The 24802-nt window shown below is 38.9% G+C and overlaps 1 protein-coding gene and 1 long non-coding RNA gene across 2 annotated transcripts in view; both read right to left on the bottom strand.

Annotated features, from left to right (window-relative positions):
* The window catches only part of LOC138403626 (cell adhesion molecule Dscam1-like), a 117483-nt gene that overhangs the window by 67909 nt on the left and 24772 nt on the right, over window positions 1-24802 (bottom strand). Inside the window, exon 3 of the mRNA XM_069504880.1 lies at window positions 8659-8830. Within this exon, the coding sequence (XP_069360981.1) occupies window positions 8659-8830 (172 nt within the window). The remainder of the gene's footprint in view (window positions 1-8658; window positions 8831-24802) is intronic.
* Window positions 5518-7223, bottom strand: LOC138403834 (uncharacterized). Its single transcript, XR_011237992.1, has 3 exons — window positions 6561-7223; window positions 6320-6470; window positions 5518-6222 (listed from the first exon to the last, which is right to left on the bottom strand). It is a non-coding gene; the product is annotated as an uncharacterized lncRNA (long non-coding RNA).

Here is a 24802-nt window from a genome sequence, read left to right as displayed (position 1 = left end):
CTTATAAGTAGTTTTTGATTTATCGTGCAGTTAATGTCGATAAAATACGATTGTACTACGGAACCCTCAGTGCGCGAGTCTCATTCTCACTTGGCCGGTTTTATTTAGCTAAATTAACTCTATAAAGGCTTTTATTTACACGTGTGTCACAGAACACCGGAACTCAATTAGACATACAATTTGAAAAGGGCACGAATGTCGAATAGAGCGAAAGTTAAATATGTCCTTTGTCAAATTATGAGTTATACACCAGGAGCTCGTGGCTAAAAATAATACTATTACTTATCTATACTAATATTAAAACGAGGTAAAGTTTGTAGATTTGTTTGTAGGGGGTAATCTTTGGAACTACTGATCCGATTTTTAAATTATTTCATCAGTAGAAAGCTACATTATTTTTGAGTAACATAAGCTATATTTCAATTTTATAAAATGTACCCGTGTGAAGCCGGGGCGGGTCGCTAGTCGAATGATAAAATAAATATGGCAATTTTGTATCCTTCTTTATTTACTACGTCAGTTTAAATTGAGAGGTAAGACCGTTAATTTTAACATACTTCATACCTATTCTATAAAAATCAGTGGTCTAATATTTCTGGTTCTTTTCTAATGTAACAATTAACAAGAAAGGTTTTGCTCTACTTTTAAAGAAAACACGGTAAGCCTTATTTAGCTGCAGTTCCGGTATGCTTATGTCGCTTGCATTGTTAAGCAACGTTGACCCAAGTTGTTACCTGGATGGGTGATTGATGTCCTAATTTGACAGACAGCACGTCATCACCTGATAATAAGCCTAAGCAAACCTAAGAGATGAAGTAGTACTTACTCTTAGTCGAGTTGTGTGCGGAAGAATATAAGTAGAAACCTACATCATTATCATCCCAAGGAAACCCATATACCATTATGTAATTAATAAAGTCACGACCCTAAGCCACGAGGAGAGAGAGAGAGCCAGATAGCTACATTAATTATTGTGCTTACTTAAAAATTAATAAAATGGATCTATCAAACAATTATAAAATTACGTAATTTAATTATTCTACATGCATGGAAGAGGAAAGTAAGAAAGAAAGAAAGAAAACTTTTATTTGATCACAATACTACAATAAACCTTAAAAGCTAATTAAGTCAATCTACATAATTAAACTAATAACAAAAAATTATAATAATAAAAAATAATACCTATATATATACGAGTACGTGTGACCAAATATAGGTCTCCCACTCAGCATCATGCTGCAGCAAGCTGCAGCGCTGGTTTTCAGTGGGAGCCTTAACAAGTGAAGTCACGGACGAGGTATTTACATAGTACAGTATATTATAAAAATAAAATACGCAAACAACTAAACTAAGGTTTGAACAAGTAACTAAAAAAAGACAAACAATATAAGAAAACTAAGACCGTACATAAAAAAAAATAAAAAAAATAAAAAAAAAAATAAGTACGAGTAAATAAAGTACGAGCCTTTTAAAATGAAGTGCTGTAATCCTCCACCGTCTCTTCATATATCCCGGGTCGCTAAACACGCGACAGAAGCCAAACAAAAGCAATAAAAACATTCAACATTTGAGCGACAACGACTTTTTGCTTTACTACGAGCCACCTACGCGTTTATTTTGAGTTGGTATTCATAAAAACTTTCACTATAAGAATACTTTGTACTTCTTCAACATAATTATAAACGTTCGGGTTCGATTGCCCTTGGCGGCAATCTCACCTGGTGGTAAGTAATGATGCCGTCTAAGATGGAAGCGGGCTAACCTGGAAGTGGTATGGCAGTTTGTATTAAACCAATACCCCTTTGATTTCTACACGGCATCGTACCGGAACGCTAAGTCGCTTGGCGGCACGGCTTTGCTGGTAGCGAGTTTTCCCTACTTATTTATGCAAATTTAAAGCAAAGTATGCAAAAATTATAACCATACTTTTTTTCGGTTAACTAGTTCACGGCTTCCCACCAGATTAGACCAGAAATTTAGAAATTATAAAATTCCCCTACCGGGAATCGACTGGCACCTCCCATTACTAAGACCACAGCACTTACCACTGCGCCAGGGAGGTCTCAGGTCGTCAAAGGTCATTTAGTCAGTGTCGCATGGTCAAACATCCAATTTCATGTACCTACTCCTCGACTCCATAAGCGGTACATCGGGCTTCTTCTTCTTCTTCTCGAGTCAACGGTCACCTCAAACATGGGCAGATCAAAAAGATTTTGTTCATGTAGTAGCTGCTTCCAGGGACGCCGGGTGCTTGTCATCGGTATAAGACTGCACCACGCGGGGAAGCTCTTTTCATGTGCACCGTCGGGCTCAAAGGAAGTCTAAATATATAAAAGGAAAAGGTGACTGACTGACTGACTGACTGATCTATCAACGCACAGCGCAAACTACTGGACGGATCGGGCTGAAATTTTGCATGCAGATAGCTATTATGACGTAGGCATCCGCTAAGAAAGGATTTTTGAAAATTCAACTCCTAATAGGGCGAAATACGGGTTTGAAATTTGTGTAGTCCACGCGGACGAAGTCGCGAGCATAAGCTAGTCATACATAAAAGTGATGTACCGAAACTCGCTTATTTTCGGAATTATACGCTCGCAAGCGAAGATTGCGCCGAGCCGTGATGAAATATGTATCGCGGAGCACTTTGAGCGAAACTTGTAAGTATGTATTGATGTTTATATTTCAAGCTTATTCGGTTTAGGTATTTTACACAGATATACCAGATATGCAACTAGCGTGGCGCCCTCAGTCCCTCTCGCTCAAGCAGAGGTACTTACTTGTCAAATGTTATTCCGTCTATTTTACGTTCGCTTCGGCTATTGTAGCCTAGTATACTTCAAAAACAAATAACAACAAAACGAATCAATTATTTATTTACAATACTTGAGTCTACATAACCTCACTTCACGTTGTTTGCCAAAATCTCACGTCCAAATACATTTTGGCAAACAAAGAAAAGTGGCCACGGTGATAAGGACAAAACATAGGTAATCATTTTGTCACGTTCTAATAAGAGCTTAAATGCATTTAGCTATCTCGCTCTAACAGTAAGTGTCAATAGCGCTACTTCTAAAGTATAATTTATTCTGAGGTATTTTTTGACTATGGCAGTACAGATTACTCAATCTGTCAAAGGATGGCACTAATGCGCGACGCATACCGATAGGGGCGAGGAGCGGTGCCTTTTAACCGACTTCCAAAAAGGAAGTGGTTCTCAATTATTCAGTCCATTTTTTTTAAATGTATGTACACCGATTCTTTCGAGGTTTCTAAACTGATTTGCTAAATTTTTTTGCAAACATAAAAAAAAAAGTTTTGATTAATATTAATTTCATTTCGTTTCAATTATTATAAGTAGGTACAACTCATACTCACAAGACTCAAGATCGTACGAACAGAAGATATAAACTCTGTATTTTACAATATCGTCAAGCGGACGGAGAGGTCGAAATAAAAGCGTGTAAAATAGTGTTAGGTATCTAATATCCTCGAGTGGGACCGTGCACGCGATCTTTCGTTCCCGAAGCTCCGCGGACAGACAGACGGCAATTTATAATATTTATGGATGTGCAATGCTATGATTTTCGCTCAAAACCAAATAAAAATAAACTAAGAACAGTAACTGTACAGTAGACATGTACGAAGAATGACAAAAATTTCATCGTCCAACATATACGAGCTTAGGGTTCCGTACTCAAAACGGATTTTTTTTGTGTTGTTTCGGATTGACTATGCTGCGTAGGCCCTACTGGCCGCTACAGCGTCACCGGGGGGGTTGGCGAGCGCGAAGCTCCGCCTGGGGCCTCAAAACGGACGGGCGGAGGCTTATTTATAGGTAACTAGAGATGCCCTCAACTTCATCCACATGGATTTAGGTTTTTTTAAATCCAGTGAGAACTTTTTGATTTTCCGGGATAAAATAGCCTATATGTCCTTCCCGGGATGTAAGCTAACTCTGTACCAAACATTAAAATCGGCTAATCTGTTGGACCTGTTTTTAGGGTTCCGTACCTCAAAAGGAAAAAAGAATACCTTATAGGATGACTTTGTTGTCTGTCGTGTCTGTCACGAAACCTACAGGGTACTACTTCCCGTTGACCTAGAATTATGAAATTTGGCGGGTATGTAGGTCTTATAGCAAATTTATAAGGGGAAAATTTTGAATACCGTGAATTTGTGGTTACATAACAAAAAATAATAGTTAAAATGTGTTTATCAACAAATAATTAGTATTTTCAACTTTTAAAGTAAGATTACTATACCAAGTGGGGTATCATAATATGAACGGGCTTTACCTGTGCATTCTAAAACAGATTTTTATTTATTTTTATGCATAATAGTTTTTTAATTTGTCGTGCAAAATGTCGAACAAATACGTCTGTAATACGGAACCCTCGGTGCGCGAGTCTGACTCGAACTTGGCCGGTTTTATTTCTTGTTTTTGATTCTAGCTGGTAGCTTTTCCATGCACGTTTGCACGATCGGTTATGAACCTTACATAACCTTACGTGTTTGCACGCAAACTAAATTTTTGCCACACAAAAATTTACCTTATCTTTTTCTCTCTGAGAAATCTAACTTGTGCTTGAGAAACTTCGCTTACTCTAAAATTTCGTTTAGGTACATATAAGTCTCGCAAATTTCTAATGCGCGTGACCGCTATTTTACACTGAAAGAAATGTTTTGTAAACAGTTACAAAAACTTTGGTTACTGTTTACACAAAAAAAGTGACTTGCAAACTATGTTTTACTAGCTACAAAACTGACTTTTGCTATTTGAGTTGAGGTACTAGTTGCTAAAGTTATTTTGTTGAAGTTAATTGAACTGTTTTACTGTTTTTAAGCAACCAGTTTATGAACGTATAACACTCCATCTTCTTGTTAAGTACTTTTCGATTTTGTATCTTTTAAGCAACCTGCGCCCTACTGGTACCTTTACTGTGCGTTTGTTATTAACAAGTCGATATGTTGTTATTATGTTAAATGTTTTGTATCAATTTAACAAACTGTTTACCTACTGGTAGCCTAATGGTGTGCATTTGGTTACAAAACAATTTGTCAACGGATTACTATTTTTTATTGTTACTGATATGTGAACAGTGTGATTGTTATTAAGATATCTTGGTGTGTTAGTAGTTACCAAACTGTTTAGTAATATGTAACTAAATTAGTTGAGTAATGGTAGGGAACTGTTCAGTTATAAATAAGAAACCTAGTTGAGTAATGGTATTATGGTTAATGAAATCTAGCTTATAGTATTTACATACTTATTTTTTTGCAGTAGATATAATTTGCAAGCTAAAATGTAAACCTATACCAATATTGTGTCTGTTTGTTCAAAAACCAACAAACCCATCGGTACATTTACATTTCAGCAACAAACTACATCTGTTACAAAAAAGTAAGAATAAAGATACTATTACAAGCTAGATTTCATGAACCGTACCATTACTCTACTAGGTTTGTTACTTATTAGTAATAAGTTATAACTAAACAGTTTGGTTAATTAATATTGGCTAAAGTTACTGATTTGAAATAAAATTATACATTACTTTATACTTATTTATTTTTCGTCTCAAATACATAGGTAGGTACGAGTATACTTAATATATATCTCAATATCAAAATTAAAAATACAAGCCTATAAAACTTACAGATGAAACATAAACATAGCTTTTACTATGAGACGATTTTCCAGAATTAAAAAGGGCTGTTTCATACGTTTTCCAATGAGCAGTGGCTTCTTGTATGAAATATCTATTTTTTATCCTGGAGGATGGTTTGACCCGCTTCAGTATTATTTATAACATAGCTTCGAAATAGCATTTTACCTTAATTATTAATCAGTTATTTGAGTTACAGTCATAAAAACAAGTCTACAAAAATTTAATAATATTATGATGTCATTTGTATACATTCAAAAATAACTCTATCATTAACAAAAATATTTTTAATCATCATAAATGAAATTACACAAGCTTTTTTAAGTAGGAAGGTATCTTCACTTGTAATTTGACAGCAATTATATAATATTATGCATTATTCATTAAATTGGCACTAAACAAATAAAAATTCAACCTTACTAAAGTACCTACCTACCTGCAAAACTTATTTATACATACACATTCTGTATCTGTTCTGTTTCCTGAGCTCCAAATCATCTGAAGTATGGTTTTGTTGTAGTTGCTTTTTCTATATTTTCATCCTCAGGACAGGACACTGAAAAAATTAAACAAAGAATTAATTTATTTAGAGAAGGACGACTACACCAGAGAGCTAAATCTACACTCGCACATGCTAAGAAGATTGTACTTACATCACTTTGCTGGTCTGACGGAAAAGCATCTGTTAGCATATTTTTAACTGTGGATAGTTGTTTTATCAGTTTCGCTGTGTCCAATCATAGGTACCAGTTCCTTTGTTGTCCTCGGCCAACATTAACAATGTTTCAAAGTCAATGCCATGTTCTAGAATATAATTGTAAACATAATTATGATGCAACCACCATACAACTACCTATTACCTACTTTGAATATACTTACTACCAGCGTACATACCTTTAAATTTCGGAATGTACATCTCGAGGCCCCACGACTTTAAATAATTTTCTATGATAATATCATAGAAGATTGATATTGTCAGGCTCAGCCAGCTTTGTGCCTTCGTCAGACACTGCCGCCTCCGCGAAGTCGCTCATGTTCTTAAATATTCGGCCAGGCGCTGTACGGTACAACTTTTTTACGAAAACCATTAGGCACCTGTTGTAGAAACCGTACCGCACCGTAGAAACAATAGTGTAAACACTAATTACGAGGCACTCCTTTTGCTGACTCCAAATACACACTCACTGATCACTGAATAAAATTGAAACAGGACAACGTACAGGCTAAAATATCAAAGAAAGTTTGATTGTTATTTTTGAAATTGTTAGATTATTTGTAATTAAAGTTTGACTATATTAATACAGCATTTAGTACGGTTGTTATCAGTAAAATAAATAGGGTATCACCTGTAAAACCTTTGTAGATAATAAATAAAGTAACATGTTATTATCAAATTTATTAAGCTTTTTAATGTCTACAAAAGTTTGGTAATTCACTAAATGTACACGTTTTGTAAAATATGATCAAATATTAAATAAATAATAAGCAAATAGTTATGTTATGTATTAGACATCGGTTTTGTTGCTATAGAAAATCTAATTGGTTTACGTTGTTTCAGTTACTAGTAACCAAACGTTTTGTAACTTATTAACCTACTACATTAACCCAACTGCCTTTGAGAACACACACTAAACTAGTTATGTAATAAATAGTCAAAGTTTATTTATTAACGACTAAAGTTTGTTTAAAATTTAAGCAACAAAACTAGTTTGGTTGATTCTTTTTTTCAGTGTAGTGACGTCAGCACTAGACTTAAGTTTCGAAAAAGAAATGATGTTAATGAGACATGGTTCCAGCGAAATAGCAATTTGCGGGACTTATACCGCTTAACACAATATATGGCAGTTACAAGTTATATTAAGAGGTAGATACGAATAATAATGCCAAAAGATGATTCGATAAACAAGAATATTATCCTGTATTATAATATTATATAGCAAGTCTTTGTTTCCCACCTGCTGCCTTCTCCATGAAAGGAGCCTTTATCCGAGATCGTATAAAATATTATAAGCGCAGATATGTTTCGGAACTTGTTCTGGAAACAATGGAATTTTTCCCGCCACATTTCCTGAGAATTGGATTGGTATGAAATTGCAAAAACAAATTTTCACCACAAACTTTTACTGTAATTTATTCTCTTACGCGTAATGTCGTCTGAAATTCTAATTAGTCGTGGCGTAGGCTTATAAAATAACAAGGTCCATTACCTATTATTAATAATCCATATTTAATATTATAAATGCAAAAGTGTGTCTTTCTGTCTGTCTGCTAGCTTTTCAGGGCCCAACAGTTTAACCGATTTTGATGAAATTTAGTACAGAGTTAGCTGTCATGTCGGGGACGGACATAGGCTACTTTTTCCCCCGAAAATCAAAGAGTTCGGACGCGATTTTTAAAAAACCTAAATTCACGCGGATGAAGTCGCGGGCATCATCTAGTTAGTAATAATAATACAAGAAATGCAAATTAAAATTTAAATCACCTAAAATAAACCTAAAAGATGAACCTAAAATCCTATTATCCTCAACGTCATTAGATTATAACTTCGATCACAAATATTATGACTTTCAAGTTTTCATCGAGACAAGTCTAACGAATTCAAACTTGATAGACACTTCAGGCTTACCAGCTTTCTGCCCCTTATCGGACACATCGACATTTAGAAGGAGATGGCAGATTTGTAGGTCGTTGTCCCTGTCATTGAGACTGACAACACGTCATATAGGTATGAGTTCAGAGACAACGCTCTGCAAAGCCGAAATGTAATTCTAAAGGCCGATGTACATTACTTTCTGCCGCGTACTGTACATGTCAATTATTCATAGAGACCAAAATAACAAACCCAAACTCGATAGTTTTGCTATAAGTTGATGAAGAGTTAGGTAGTCTGCAGGTTGTTCTGATTGCAGCACGTGTTGCCGTGCTTTTGGAGAACACGAGCGGTGGCGGTTTTGTCAGATAGTTACACCACGGTGGTCTATGTGGTACTCACCTAAGTCCAGGGACGTCATCCAGCTGCGTTCCGTCAGGCAGCTGCCAGGCGAGCTGCGGCGTGGGGAAGCCGTGCGCCGCGCACGACACGCGCGCGCCCGTGCTGTTGGAGAACACGAGGCGCGGCGGCGGCTCCATCAGAAAGACTGGCCCGTGCTCCTGCGCCTCACCGCCTGGACCAAACACAATGCTCATCAAAGTCAGGATTTTAATGTAAATACCAGTATATAACAAGGAGTTCGACCCGGGCAAGTCTTTATTTTTGGAGTGATGTACGTTTTAAGCACTGAGCGGGAGGATATTATGAAATGTTGGTAAGGCAGGAGAAATGCATGTATTGCGTAGAGCCAATCGATGCAGAATATACATAGTTCTGCTGACCACATGAGTAGGAACGAAGGAATGTTGTGAATAAGCTAGGAGGTAAATTCTGGGATGGAGAGCCTCATAAACTGGAGGAGAGGAGAGGAGAAAGAAAAGTGGATGATAATCAAGAAATATATGGAACGCATAATGGAAAAAAAGAGGAAGATTAGTCAGACCGCGGAAGTTATGATAGGTCAACAAGGTTGGAAAATTATTGTATGGAGAAAGAAGGAGTGTTACGCTGAAGAAGTCCGTACTAACCAATATACTAAACAAATCAGAGATATATTATAACATGTGATCTATCCTCTATCCGATTCGGATGTCCATGAAAAAAAAAGAAAAAATGGTTCCCAGGGTACAGGATATAACAGACTGTACCAAGTTTGAAGCAGCTAGAGAACATCCAGGTCATATTGCCGCCATTGTGTTCAAATCAGCGTGATTTGGCTGCGCTGTTTGGAATGCAAATGGCGCATTATAGACTTCGAGCTCGTCCCGCGCTAATTCGCCGAGAGAGTATTTTGAGGTGTGTTTTTATAGCAGTCTGTCATTACACCTCAGGGCGTGCCAAGCGATCTCTTCAAAACTACTGAATAAAGCCTACACTGAGATAGAGTTACCCGAGAGCCGTTGAAGGTTTTCACTAGAAAGGAGATGGACAAAAATTGTATGGAGGCGTGCCCCAGAATGTACAGAGATTATAATATATGTGCCATTTAATAGTAAAAATCTTCTATTTTAAGAAAAAAAAGTCGCATGTTGTTTTACAGTCGTGGCATTAAGTTCATGATAAGCATAGTTCAGCCTGGGGCAAGGTTTGTCCATCTCGTTTTATAGACACATTCTATAAACAAATATCTGTGCCATTTCAACCTGTCGCGGACGTAAGTCGGGCAGGCTGCCTCGGTTCGATGCACCGCTATTTTGAGACTGCTGCAATATTAATGCCTCAATACGCCTCTAGGTGGGCTGAGCGGAAATAGGTTTAAAGATATACTTACTAACTTAGGTATTATAATTTCAAGCATTGAAAAGGTTTATGATTAGGTCAGGGAAGTAGCTATTTTATTTTTTAAAGAAATCCTCTTTTGCTTTCAAACTAAGCGATAAACTTGTTATTTGAGTAATTATGATAAGACACCATATTGTATTATGGTCCAGTGGCAAGACAGGCGGTTACCGAAAACTTTGACCTCCCTGGCGCAGTGGTGAGCGCTGTGGTCTTAATAGTGGGAGGTCCCGGGTTCGATTCCTGGCAGGGGTTTTTAATTTTATAATTTCTAAATTTCTGGTCTGGTCTGGTGGGAGGCTTCGGCCGTGGCTAGTTACCACCCTACCGTGCCGCCAAGCAATTTAGCGTTCCGGTACGATGCCGTGTAGAAACCAAAGGAGTATGGGTTTAATAAAAACTGCCATACCCCTTCCAGGTTAGCCCGCTATCATCTTAGACTGCATCATCACTAACCACCAGGTGAGATTGCAGTCAAGGGCTAACTTGTATCTGATTAAAAAAAAATAAAAAAAACGAAAATGGGCTGCACAATTATTCAGGGTTTGTTAACTTTGGAAAAAACCCTTAACCATCGAGATTCAAATATTGACTTACGCAATTCACATTCACATATCAAATTTTTTCCGCTCGCTTCGCTCGCACTTTTGTTTTACGTTAATGCCTGCAACTTCGTTCACATGGATTTAGTTTTATAAACATCACGTGGAAACTCTTTAATATTTCGGGATAAAAAGCCGTTTCTAAGCAGACGGACAGACTGACACTTTCGAATTTACAGAATCAGTATGCATACCTATGGGTGGATGTCCCGGTCGTCCTTTCAGCAATTATGGCAGCCCTAGTTTACAGCCGACCTGCCATTATTTTATTCTCATATCGACACAATGGAATGTATCAAAATTACAAAGGATCTAAAGTTACCTTTGTCACGTTTGTAACCAGAAACTACCGGTTGTTACCACTTCCTACCGTGTATGTGACACTAACATTCCTGGAATAAGCTTTTGGAATGGTATTCCAGGAATGACAGCGCGACAAACGGTTTAATCCAATTGTAAATAGACGCGCTTTGAGCCAAAATCATCTCGACTCCGGTGTTCCATGTCGAGCTAGGTAGGTATGTGAATCCCATGTACAAAGCTACCTAATCCATGGTAGGTAGTTTGAAGAACATGACGTGAAGAATATGTTCATGTAAGTAAAACCGGCCCAGTGCGAGTCGGACTTGCACACGAAGGGTTCCGTACAAGATATTTTAACATTTTTATGTGCAGCACTGCAAGATAATGTCAACAGCGCCATCTATATGTGATTTGATAAATTAAAAGGAATTTATCAGAACAAGTCCCCTAGGGCCATAAGCCAAGATTGGCAGGCCCAAGTCGGTGTAATTCCGACTTAAAAACAGTCACCAGGGCACAAAGTTGCCCTGCGCCCCACCCGGGTAAGGAGGCCATGCCTCGAGGCCCGTACTCCCGCTTGGCCGTTCCGGCCAAACGGAGAAGACCCGCTCATCATCACATATAGATGGATTCAATCACGCCGCAACGGAGCAACAGATAATTTTTGGATGGATATAGTTCAAGACCTGGAGATAATTTTTATTCCGGACTAGCTGATGCCCGCGACTACGTCCGCGTGGAATTAGGTTTTTAAAAATCCCGTGGGAATTCTTTGATTTTCCGGGATAAAAAGTAGCCTATGTCACTCTCCAGGTCTTTATCTATACCCATGCAAAAAATCACGTCAAACATTTGCACCGTTGCAACGTGATTGAAGGACAAACCAACAAACAAACACACTTTCGCATTTATAATAAGGGTACTGATAGTCAAAGAGTTTTGATGAGAATTGAAAAACCCATAGATATCCACGCGAATGAAGTCGCGGGAATCGGCTAGTTTAAAATAAAACCGAATAAATTCAATAAATCACGAGTAAAGACTAGATTGATGAAATTGTCACAAAGTTTAATAAGATTATCATTAGGTAATTAATAGAGTTTGTTTTCGTGTTTACTGGAAACGTGAGCAACGAGGCTTTGCGCGGTTTCCCTTTATTTATGACCATAATAAAAGTAAAAGGAATACAAGAAGTCGTGTATAATTTTTGCACGGGCCCCCGCGGGAAGTTGAAATAATACCATAAACGAGTCCGCGCGCCGCGCGCCGGGGGACTGGCCGCAATCTTGAATAAGTTATGGAACTTTTAAAAACTTCTACACGGCCATTCTGACTTAACGATAGGACTTTTGCTTTTCTTTTCCTGACTTTAAGAAATACCTTCCCTATTTTTAATGAATTTAAACAAAAAGTTAACCAGTTACGTTTATTATTTCAATTGGTTGTGGCTTTTGATATAATATTTTATTGAGTTTTCGCAGTAAAATTAAAAATGATACAACTATTAGATTATTTGCATACTTATATATTTTTTTTTAGAATGTAGTTCCGTACCTCAAACGGAAAAACAGAACCCTTATAGGATCACTTCGTTGTCTGTCTGTCTGTGTATCAAGACATCTAGAGGGTACTTCCCGTTGACCTAGAATCATGAAATTTGGCAGGTAGACAGGTCTTATAACATCAGCAGTCATAATATTTCGTATCATCTTTATTTTAGCAAAACGTTCGAACGCGTATAGCTCCAAAACACAACCAAAATTTAAATCAGCCGTTACATAGTTTGTATGCACATAACTAGTGCTTACTTATTTCACCATATAACCAACCATATCCATTCAACTACTTTTTTGGACTCCATACAAGCATATTTTTTGAACCGGCATTGCTCCATAACGCAACCAGATTTTCGTCAAGTTTTTACATAATTTGCATAAGTAAAACTAGTACTTACTTTCTGTATAAGCAACAGGCATTTGTCTTATCGTTTTTATTTTTGCGTGTTCTTTGGAACGACATAGCTACCAAACGCGATCGAATCTTGATATCTCATGTAATTTTTTGCAACGATCACTCGTCTTTCAGGCGCCATAAATACTTATGGGGACCACTCAGCGCAGACAGAGTCACATATTTGGCTTCAGAGAGTTGGTCTCTATCCGGTGAACCCAACCAAAGCCATATCCGTGATAAGCACAATAAGTATACAAATTATAATAAAGACACGCCAAACGGGTACACTTGACAAAAATATAGCGTCCGTATATTTGCGAATGAATTGTGAGCGCGAGAGTTATTACCTGTATCGCCGCATCCTCGGGGGATAACGACCAGAACCACGACTAGGGTTGGCAACTAATATAAAAGCGATTCATTATAAAGTTCTACATTTATCAGCCCTTATTATAAACTAGCTGACCCGCCCCGGCTTCGCTCGGATGGAATTTAGAAAATAGAGGTGGGGGTTGAATTTCCAAAAATCCTGGAACACGTATTTCTTCATTTGTGGCCGAAAACCCAAATACCAATTTTCATGCAAATAATTACGTACTTTCGTACAAACTTTCATCCCCTATTTAACCCACTTAGGGGTAGAATTTCGAAAAATCCTTTCTTAGTGGATACCTACTCTTTACAAAGAACACACCCTCAAAATTTCATGTCTCTAAGACCAGCGAGCTGTTTAGGCTGTGTGTTGATATATATGTCAGTCAGTCAGGACTTTGAATTTTATATAATATACAGAAGATGCGAAAGTGTGTTTGTTGCAACGGTGCAACAGATTGACGTGATTTTTTGCATGGGTATAGATAAAGACCTGGAGAGTGACATACGCTACTTTTTATCCCGGAAAATCAAAGAGTTCCCACGGAATTTTTAAAACTTAAATCCACGCGTAGGAAGTCGCAGGCATCAGCTAGTACCTACATAAAGTAAATGGCTCAGTTGCAACGATGACAACCCTGACGTATCCACAACTTCGGCGCAACTTTTACTATTGGACAATGGCGGTGTCGCGTATTTCTTGTTTTATGCGTTTAATTTATCACAAAGCACTTGCGACAAATTGTAATTTAAGCTATGTTTTATTTAGTCCACTCCTATACCGGTTGAGCCTCAATAGCTCAACCGGTATAGGAGTGGACTGAAAACCGAAAGGTCGACGGTTCAAATCCCGCCCGTTGCACTATTGTCGTACCTACTCCTAGCACAAGCTTGACGCTTAATTGGAGAGGAAAGGGGGATATTAGTCATTTAATATGGCTAATATTCTTTAAAAAAAAAAAAAAAAATTAAGCAACGAGAATAGAGTTAACAAACAAAAACTCCGACTTCAGAATGAGAGGGGCTTAGACCATAGTCCGCCATGCTAGCCAAGTGCGGATTGGCAGACTTCACACACCTTTCAGAACATTATGGAAAACTCTCAGGCATCTCAGGTATGCAGGTACAGTCCGCGACAGTTCGAGTTGGCAATCGCCCGCAAGCGTTCGTCCCAGTGTTGGGGGCGATACGCAGACAAACTTTCAGCTTTTATACAATAACGAAGGTCTGGCACGCGCTGGCTCTTGGCCATAATGTTGTATAACTCGACAAGTTCTAAGCTAAGAAAACTTTTAAGTGCAGCGACTAAATGTAACTGTTAGGAAGAAAAAATGTCGACAATTTCCATAACACTTTTATGAGTTTTAATCAGAGTTCCTCAACACTTTGTTGTCAACATTAAACTTTGTATAGGAGCAGTTTAACTTGGGAGTGGATGTAAGTTCTAACTTAGTTCCCATTTGCTAGCTTTTGTCGTTGTTGATAAAAATCTTAGTATTAATTTGCTTTGCATATTTTTTGCGCTTTGTATATTTTTTAATATTTTTTAGAGTTGCGTACCTCAAAAAACGGAACCCTTATAGGATCACTTTGTTGTCTGTCTGTCTGTCAAGAAACCTACAGGGTCCCGTTGACCTAGAATCATGAAATTTAGCAGGTAGGTAGGTCTTGTAGCAGACATTAGGAGGAAAATCTGAAAACCGTCAATTTGTGGTTACATCACACAAAAAAAATTGTGGTCATGAACTAATAATTAGTATTTTCAATAAGTAAGATAACTATATCAAGTGGGGTATATCATATGAAAGGGCTACACTTGTGCAATTAAAAACAGATTTTTATTTATTTTTATGCATCACAGTTTTTGGTTTATCGTGCAAAATGTCGATAAATACGACTGTAGTACGGAACCCTCGTTGCGCGAGCCTGACTCGCACTTGGCCGGTTTTTTTGTTATAATGCACACGTAATATCAGGGGGCACGGCAGTGCCCCCGCCAAGACGAGCCAAACTAAAGGACGGGGCACTACGTACCTTTTCTCGAAGCGTTTCGTCGTATTTTCGAGCAGTCATAGCTTCGGTCTGGATGACGCTAGAAAGCTGAAATTTTCAGAATAAGGTGTCCTCATAACAATTTCTATCTCGCCAAACTGCACATCAGTTTATCGGCGAGTTATTGGTACCATATTGTCGCCTATCAAAACTAAATTGCCATCAAGACTTGCTACAATTGCATAAACCCGGCTAACGTTTCCTTGGGCTGTAGGATTTAATTGTATCATCCTGTATCAAACATGGTTCTATCAGCCTGTATCACTCAGACCACGTCGGCCATATTGAACTATCCGTGTCACATTAACAATTCAAAGCTGACCCGCTACAAAGGTAAACCTTGCCTGGAGGTTGGGATTGACTTAATACTGAAATCCACGCATATCGTTTATAGCTTCAGAGAAGTGACCCCAGCGCACTCCACACTCCACAGCGCTTCCCATACAAAAGTAGTTTCGTTCTCATTCGAATATTCACCCATCTAACTTAATGGAGATACATTCTAGAAACAAATATGTGTGTCCGTGTTTTATCAGATTTTCGTAAAAATGTGTTGTTTCAAAGTAACATTGACGCAAAGATTTAGTTCGCGACAGGTTGAAATGGCAATCGCGGTATGAGGCGGGGGGACGCCCCGCACACCCACATGTCACCCATGCTCGTCCGCACCGGGTTAGCGCGGGGAATGTGCGGGTGTGCGGGGCGACCCTTCGCCTCATAATATGTCGATTGCCATCTCAACCTGTCGCGGACTCTACCTATACATATTAAGAACAGTATAGGGCTTTAAAAATTCATTTGACTTAATATGCTTTCATATTAAATCCTCAAAACGGAAAGAAAATTACACTTAATCCCGACTTCTCAGTCAAACTTTGCCAGAGGATTAGATCTCTTACGTTATAGGAGATAAGATTGGATATTGTGTGAGGAAATTATGAAATTGCACGCAAAACGCATTAGCATATAAACAAGATGCGGGGCAACTTCGTATCCTTTACGAGCATAGACTTATATATTACTTCGTAAGGACAGGGCCATTGAACAAACAAAATGGCACCGACTCATTGGTTCTAAAATGTTTATTTAGCACCAATGCAACCTCAGTGACGTCTGGATTTCAAACGGGTCGTTCATTAGTATCTAAGAGGTGGCGCTGATATTTGGTTCCAAAACCGTGAAAAATTTTGTTCGCTTGGGCATATCTTGTCATTTATATCGATGTTTACGAGTAGTATTCCGGTTAATGAAAGTGTCGTTCCTGAACTGAATCCTCCAGGAGACCCGGGACACGCCGGGATATTGAATAAACATGACTTCATAAAAACCTGCACATTAATAAATTTACAGAGTGCTAAATTTTCCACACAAAAAAAGCTGTAAACGCCTAGTGGTTAGGATGTCCGCCTTCTAATCGGAGGTCGGGGGTTTGATTCCGGGCACGCACCTCTAACTTTTCCGAGTTATGTGCGTTTTAATTAATTAAATATCACTTGCTTTAACGGTGAAGGAAAACATCGTGAAGAAACCTGCATGCCTGAGAGTTCTCCATAATGTTCTCAAAGGTGTGTGAAGTCTACCAATCCGCACATGGCCAGCATGGTAGACTATGGCCAAAACCATTCTCACTCTGAGAGGAAACCCATGCTTTGTAGTGAGCCAGCGATGGGTTGATTATGATGATGAAACTTCCCACGGAGTTGCACCAAAAATATCACAGGTTACAGTAACCAGCAGGGAATATTGTACATCAGCTTTTTTTTTAATTCAGATACAAGTTAGCCCTTGACTGCAATCTCACCTGGTGGTAAGTGATGATGCAGCCTAAGATGATAGAGGGCTAACCTGGAAGGGGTATGGCAGTTTTTATTAAACCCATACCCCTTTGGTTTCTACACGGCATCGTACCGGAACGCTAAATCGCTTGGCGGCACGGCTTTGCCGGTAGGGTGGTAACTAGCCACGGCCGAAGCCTCCCACCAGACCAATAGAAAGAGATAGCGGTTTCGTAGAGCGTTTGTCTTTGTCGTTGAGACCGACTAAACGTCATATAGGTATGAGTTATAGAGACAACGCTCTAGAAAGCCAAAATCCCGTTCTAAAGGTCTCCGCTCCAGACCACGTCTGCCCCATCGGCCGTCGGTTCTGCGACAGACATGACCTGCCCATTGCCACTTCAGCCCGCTAACTCCTTTGAGCTATGTCGGTCGCTTTTGTTTTTCTGCGAATTTCCTCGTTCCGGATTTTATCCCTGAGAGTGATACCCAACATAGCTCGCTCCATAGCACGCTGAGCGACTTTTAGTTTGTGGACGAGGCCAACTGTCAGTGTCCACGTTTCCGCCCCACACTCATTGAAACAATTAAGAAATTATAAATTCCGTGCCGTGAATCGCGTCCAGAACGCCTAACATGCGCACCGCGAAAAAATTTTGTCTACGCATTTACTCGTCTTATTTGTATGAAAAAACACGAAATAATGCGTAGACAAAATTTTCTCGCGGTGCGCATGTTAGACCAACAGGACCCTCTACATAAGACGATATAACGCTTACCAATAAACCAGAGAGGTCATATACAATCGCTTAATGGTTTAAAAACAAACGAAATTACTTTGGGAACGTAACCACAGCGTTTCAAAACGTCCGAGCTTATATTTATGGAGGAATAGGTATGCCATTGTTTATGGAGAGCTTTATTCCGCCTCAACACAATACAATACAATGGGGATACGATACAATACTTCCCTCTAACTGTGTGTTATATTACTATTGTTCTTTACTTCAAGCCTAATTGTTTTATAATTAATGTAACGAACGTTAAATCATAAAAAGACGACATAAAATCTAACAACACAATGTTATTAGATTTTATCATTGAGTTTTTTATTTTATTTAGACAGGACAGGCGGGCAGATGACAGACAGAAAATGATCCTATAAGGCAGGGGTGTCAACAGTGGCGTGCACAGTGTTTGAAGCCAGGGTAAGCATTAGTCAGGTAGGAACCTATTTACTGGCAGGTCATAATGAAAAATATGCATTGAGCCATTACAACTGGGGTAAGCAGTGCATTTATGCCTCTATGCCCTGCACGCCACTAGGTGTCAAACTGATTTTCCTCAAGTGCCATCTTTAAGATTTAGGGCATGTTAGCGGGCCAGGGTCAAAGGAGGTGGCCAAGATCTGAACCGGAAACACGTTTTCAAGCTTTTTATTGAAATATGAAATTACATTTAAAAACTATAAAAAAAAAATTTGTAGTTTTTAAATGCTCGCACGTCTCGCGCAACGCGCGCTTTTTCAGCATGCGTGGTTACATCGAGTGCTGGCCATCTAAAAATCCTCACGAGATTATGGTGGCGGGCCGCATTTAAATGGTCTGAGGGCCGTATCTTTGACATGCCTGCTATAAGAGTTCCTTTCGAAGTACGGAACCCTGAAAATAGCTATTCAGGGTACCAGCTGAATGTGTTGTGCAACAATAATGCTGAGCTGGGACCCTTTTTCGGGTTGTGCCACACATGACAGTTTGTTCCGGTCCTTCCTTTGCTTGTTCTCAGGTGGAAGAAGCGTTGGAGTAACCAGCTCTTAGTTCTAAGATGTGATGTGTGGCACAGTTTTGTAAACGTCTTTTCTTCTTCCTCTTTCTTTCTTCTTCTATTTCCATCCTCCGGACGCAAGCTGTCTCTGTACCAAATAATATTGTTGAAATCGATTAAAACAGACAGACAGGACACACTTTCGCATTTTTAGGGTTCCTGAATACTTAATAGTTTGCGCGAGAGACACTTCCAAAGTGGTAAAATGTGTCCCCCCCCTCCCTTTCTGTAATTTCTAAAATAAGAGAATGATAAAACTAAAAAAAATATGATGTACATTACCGTGCAAACTTCCACCGAAAATTGGTTTGAACGAGATCTAGTACTAAGTTTTTGATTTATCGTGCAAAATGTCGATAAAATACGATTGTACTACGGAACCCTCAGTGCGCGAGTCTGTGGAGCCAAGATGCCGGTCAATTTGCAATAGTTTAGCTACGACAATGATATCTAGTAACATTATACGATATACATATAATATAGTTTTGGTAGAGAGCCAGTTTCACATTTGGCAAGTGCAATGTGCATCACTGAAACGGTTTCAAATAGTTGTCATAAACGGGGTTTGAAGGTCTGCCCTTTCTGCAACACAGGTTTTTTCCTAGTGCAGAGGGTAGGAAACTCGTTCTCTTACCTATAATTTTAGTATAATATTAGATATAATATATTAAGTCCTTAGTTTTTAAAAAACTTGTAACTGCCTTCTGCAATACAGGGGTTTCCTAGTGCAGAGGGTAGGAAACTTGTTTCTTGTGTCTAAATTCTAAATTCTAAATAAATTATTCTTATTCCTATTCTTATTCTTATTCAATTGTTTAGCTAACTTTTATTTTGTTTAATTCAGATACTAGTTAGCCCTTGACTGCCATCTCACCTGGTGGTAAGTGATGATGCAGTCTAAGATGGAAGCGAGCTAACCTGGAAGGGGTATGGCAGTTTTTATTAAACCCCTTTGGTTTCTACACGACATCGTACCGAAACATAGTGATCTAGATACAATATTGTCAACACAGTACGATACATAGTGTGTCGATACATACATTTTCTGGTGGGAGGCTTCGGCCGTGGCTAGTTACCACCCTACCGGCAAAGCCGTGCTGCCAAGCGATTTAGCGTTCCGGTACGATGCCGTGTAGAAACCAAAGGGGAATGGGTTTAATAAAAACTGCCATACCCCTTCCAGGTTATCCCGCTATCATCTAAGACTGCATCATCACTTACTACCAGGTGAGATTGCAGTCAAGGGCTAACTTGTATCTGAATAAAATAAAATAAAATAAAATAAAAATAAAAAAAGTGTATATGATTACCCTGGCTTCCTCATCGGTGCCCGGTGGCTGGCTTCAATTTACATTTTAATTTGGCCCGGGTCCGGCGGCGTCACGCGCCGCGCGAAATATGTTTGTTTTATACAAACAACGTCAATTTGGCGTCTATTCAATCACATAAATAACGAACAACGGAATTTACGGATTGACTCTCCTTTAAAATAAACTGATCAGATATTTTGTGCCATAAATGGCTGATATTTTCTGACACGATATGGCTGGAACATCCAGGACAGGAAAAAGGAGAAGATGAACTTATCTTGTTTAATTATTTTTTTGCCAGAGAGAGTCTTGGGCTTGTTTTTCTTCTCATTAAGGATTAAACTTGGAGAGAAACCTGATGGCCGGAGGGTCTTTATTATCCTATCGGTTATAAATATAGTATATTTCTACGGCTATACTCACGTATCCAGTCGACGTTAGCCCGACTAGTTTCGAACCCATCCGGGCTGTGCGGGCAGCGGCACGCGCAGCGCGCAGTCTTAACCGCGACGCGTGCGCGAATTGACCTCCTTGATAAAGGACCCCGGACGGGTTCGAAACTAGTCGGGCTAACGTCGACTGGATGCGTGAGTATAGCCGTAGAAATATACTAGGTATATATAATGGAAATCACTCACGCTTAGTTTAAACGCTAAAATATCCTATTGGTTCTAAATGATTAGAAACGTAAGGCAAATCGCTTCGTACGTGTCCGTGAAATTTTGACAACGTACGGACCTTGGCGATGCCGTGCGGTAGTCATAAAGCCATATCGACGACCAAGCTAGGCAGGCGTGTTGGTCGCGGGGCACTTGCAGGGCTAGACTCGTCGCGACGGACGTGTAGCGGGTACCCGACACCAGCCTGTGCAGCCAACCTGAAATGGTTTCTTCCAATCGAGTCGTAGGGAGTCGCAGGATTCAAGTGGTGCAAAACGTTGGCGTATGTAAATCCATACAAGAGACCTATGTCCAGCGGTGGACGTCTATCGGTGACGATGATGATGATGATTTGAATATTTTACGTAATAAATGGTACAAAATATACCATAAAAAAGCATAAAAGTAACAGCTTACGCTGAAGATAAAATTGTAAAACTAAAAACAATGGTTAGTAACATTTTATTTTTACTGCATATAAATATGACTGCAGTCCAAAAATAAAATCGTTGCAGATGCAGAGAAATATAATAAAATTTACGAATACAGGATTTTCTGACAGGATTGTATTAACTTTTAATATAATTTTCTGCATAATCCAATTTATGAAATTTGTTGGAACGGTCTGCAAGCCAATACAGGATAATATTATGCAATTTTTTTTATTTTTCTAATTAATTTTTTGCAGATAAATAATCTAATCTTTTTTCGCACTATGTACTCTGCCCATTGCCACTTCAGCTTTGCAACACGCTGAGCCATGTCGGTTATTCTGCTTCTCATACGGCAAAGCTCTCTAGCTCTCTCCATTCGCCCGCTGAGTGACTTTCTTATGAACCCCATGTCTTACATGTTATTACTTAGATATTGCGGATTCTATGCAGTTTCTTGCTGGTTCTTTCATTCATTCATTCATTCATCATTCATTCATTCATTCATTCATTCATTCATTCATTCATTCATTCATTCTATGGAGAGCTTTATTCTATTTAACCAATTTTGAAAGGACGCAGCATAATATGAATGATTTTCAAAAACTTACTAACTTTAATAAGCAAATAGATAAAGGTTTTGTTGAAGAAATATTTTGGTATCTAAATAAAGTAGAGCTCACGCGAGTACTCGAGAGCCGTGAAGCAGAAAAACCGTTTCAAATGTCAGGATAAATGTACGTGTAACGAAGCGCGGCGGTGTGGGGAGTCAGCTCCTTCGCTGCTTTTATTGAGTTTCCTATTCTCCCTTATAATATGAGAAATTTAATAACTGGCGCCCCTTGCTCGTATATTTTGAGGTCGGTTTTGTGTCTGATATTATTACCAAAATATGAATATTTTGTTGCGAGACTTCGCTCTTATTTGTACTTACAAGAAAAGTGTGACAGTCTAGCATTAAATATGATTATGATAGGTGTACAGTGCGACAAAGCTCTTTTGGCACTTGAATGACATTGACAGGGGGCGCTTCTGTAGAACAAAGGCTCATAGCAAATGAAATCTCCTCAATTGTACGGAATATATTGAAAATGTCAATTTCGAAAATCTCTCTTTCTCTAATTTTAAGTGAATGAGAAATTGGGAAAGCCGTCGTCTCTGTTTCCAAACCGAGGAAGAACAATAAAAACCATGTCTAGGCCATGGACTTATTAGACCTCAAATACTATATTTACCTAGTGCGAAGTACTTATAGCTATGAGATGCAGACACATATTTTATGCTATATGTATTTATCTGGACATATAGTATCGTGATGTTATTTATGGATGGCTCTAAAATTAATTAACAAAAACAGTGAATTTCAGATTTTTTACTTAGCAACACCGCATATAAGAGAACAGCATAACTATGACAATTTACAAGATGGCGGCCTTAGTTCCAATTTCCGCCACGCGCCACAAGAGCCTTGTCGCACTGTATGTTACAAAAAGCGCATTCGTTTAGAAATAGTGATTTAAGGCAGCTCAGTTCGGTGCTTTCTTCATACAAACGTAGGAGGGAAAATACAACAATATTCGATATTGTACGCACAAAACTAAGAATTATATCGATTTATCTCGTCATTATCTAGGTTCAATGATATCTAAAACATTGAAAAAAATATTGATTTAAAAGTTACGAGCCTCAAAAGATTCCTATTTTAACACTAAATTTATGTCAACTTTGGGCGTAAATAAATAAGATTAGGAATAGGAAAATTCTAAAAAAAATTATCATTAGACATAGTTTATTTATTCATTAGTTGAAATAACTTTACTTTGCAAACCTAAATTCAGTAGTTTTTTCTCAAAAATACTTTTCCCAAACTACTGTTCAACCCTTTTCAAGCGCTAGATTTCGGCTAAAATCATCATGCTTCTCACCCCAAAACATTAGACACCGCGCGGGTGGCGGAGGGAAGGGCCAGCCCAGCGGCGCGCGGCTGCGCGTTTAATATTGTGGTTTCTATGACGACAACTGTTGTTATTAATATGTTTTCAAAAACAAAAGTCGTAATGATTTTATAAAATTAATTTTTATTCAGTGGCTATGCAAATGTGTAGAAGATTGAGCAGAGCAGAGTCAATAAGTCCTTCAAATACTTATTGCATTTTGTACATTGACCTCTGGAATTTGAAATTTGGACACCAATTTTATTCATTGGTTTATTGACCTGACTTTGTTGTTGAGGTCCTAGTAGGGATATCTACTCGTGTGGTCCTAGTACAATAGGTAAGTAACTTTGTTTAGTTATTTATTTTATCTAATTTTAAAAAACCGGCCAAGTGCGAGTTGCTCGCGCACCAAGGGTTCCGTACTCAGGTATTTTTTTGACATTTTGCTCCATAAATCAAAAACTATTATGCATAAAAATAAATAAAAATGTGTTTTAGAATACACACAATACAGTAAAGCCCTTTCATATAATACCCCACTTGGTATACTTATTATACATTGAAAATTGAAAATACTAATTATTTTTTCATTAACACACTTTAATTTTTTTTTGTAAGTTGTAATCACAAATCTATGGTTTTCGGATTTATTCCTTTACTTGTGCTCTAAGACCTACGTACCTACTAAATTTCATGATTCTGGGTCAACGGGAAGTATGCTATAGGTTTGTGTGACAGATACGACACAGACGGAGAGACGGACAGACAGACAGACAACGAAGTGATCCTAAGGGTCCCTTTTTTCCTTATAAAGTACGGAACCCTAAAAAGGTACCTGTATATGTATAATAATATAGGTAGGTAGGTACCTACCTGGTGGTATTTCTTTGTATTTTTAGGGTTCCGTACCTCAGAAGGAAAAAACGGAACCCTCTGTCTGTCTGTCTGTCGGTCCGTCTGTCCGTCCGTCCGTCTGTCCGTCCGTCCGTCCGTCCGTCCGTCCGTCCGTCCGTACGTCCGTCAGTCCGTCCGTCCGTCCATGCGTCTGTCGGTCCGTCCATCGGTCCGTCTGCCCGTCCGTCTGTCCGTCTGTTCGTCTGTCGGTCTGTCCGTCTGTCTGTCTGTCCGTCTATCTGTCTGTCTGTCTGTCTGTCCGTCTTACAAATAAAGTACGCAACGCTTCGTACAAATAGTACTTTTTTATTTATTTACTAGCTGACGCCCGCGACTTCGTCCGCGTGGATGTAGGTTTTTAAAAGCCCGTGGGAACTCTTTTATTTTCTGGGATAAAAGAAGGCAGGTCATGCCTGTCGTAGAGGTGATGGCCGTTGGAGCCGGAAAGTTCTTGAGTGGAGACCGCGTAGGTATAAGTAAGCGTAGTGTGGGACGCCTTCCAGCACGATGGACCGACGATATACAGAGGCTGGCGGGAAGTGGCTAGGTGAGGAAGGCTGAGGACCGGGTGTGGTGGCGCTCTTTAGGGAAAGCCTATGTCCAACAGTGGACGACCGCAGGCTGATGATGATGGAAAAAATCACGTTGATCCGTT

The sequence above is a fragment of the Maniola hyperantus genome, chromosome 2 (genome assembly GCF_902806685.2).
Source record: "Maniola hyperantus chromosome 2, iAphHyp1.2, whole genome shotgun sequence".
Classification (NCBI taxonomy): Eukaryota; Metazoa; Arthropoda; class Insecta; order Lepidoptera; family Nymphalidae; genus Maniola; species Maniola hyperantus.
This window is presented reverse-complemented; position numbering and strand designations above follow the sequence as displayed.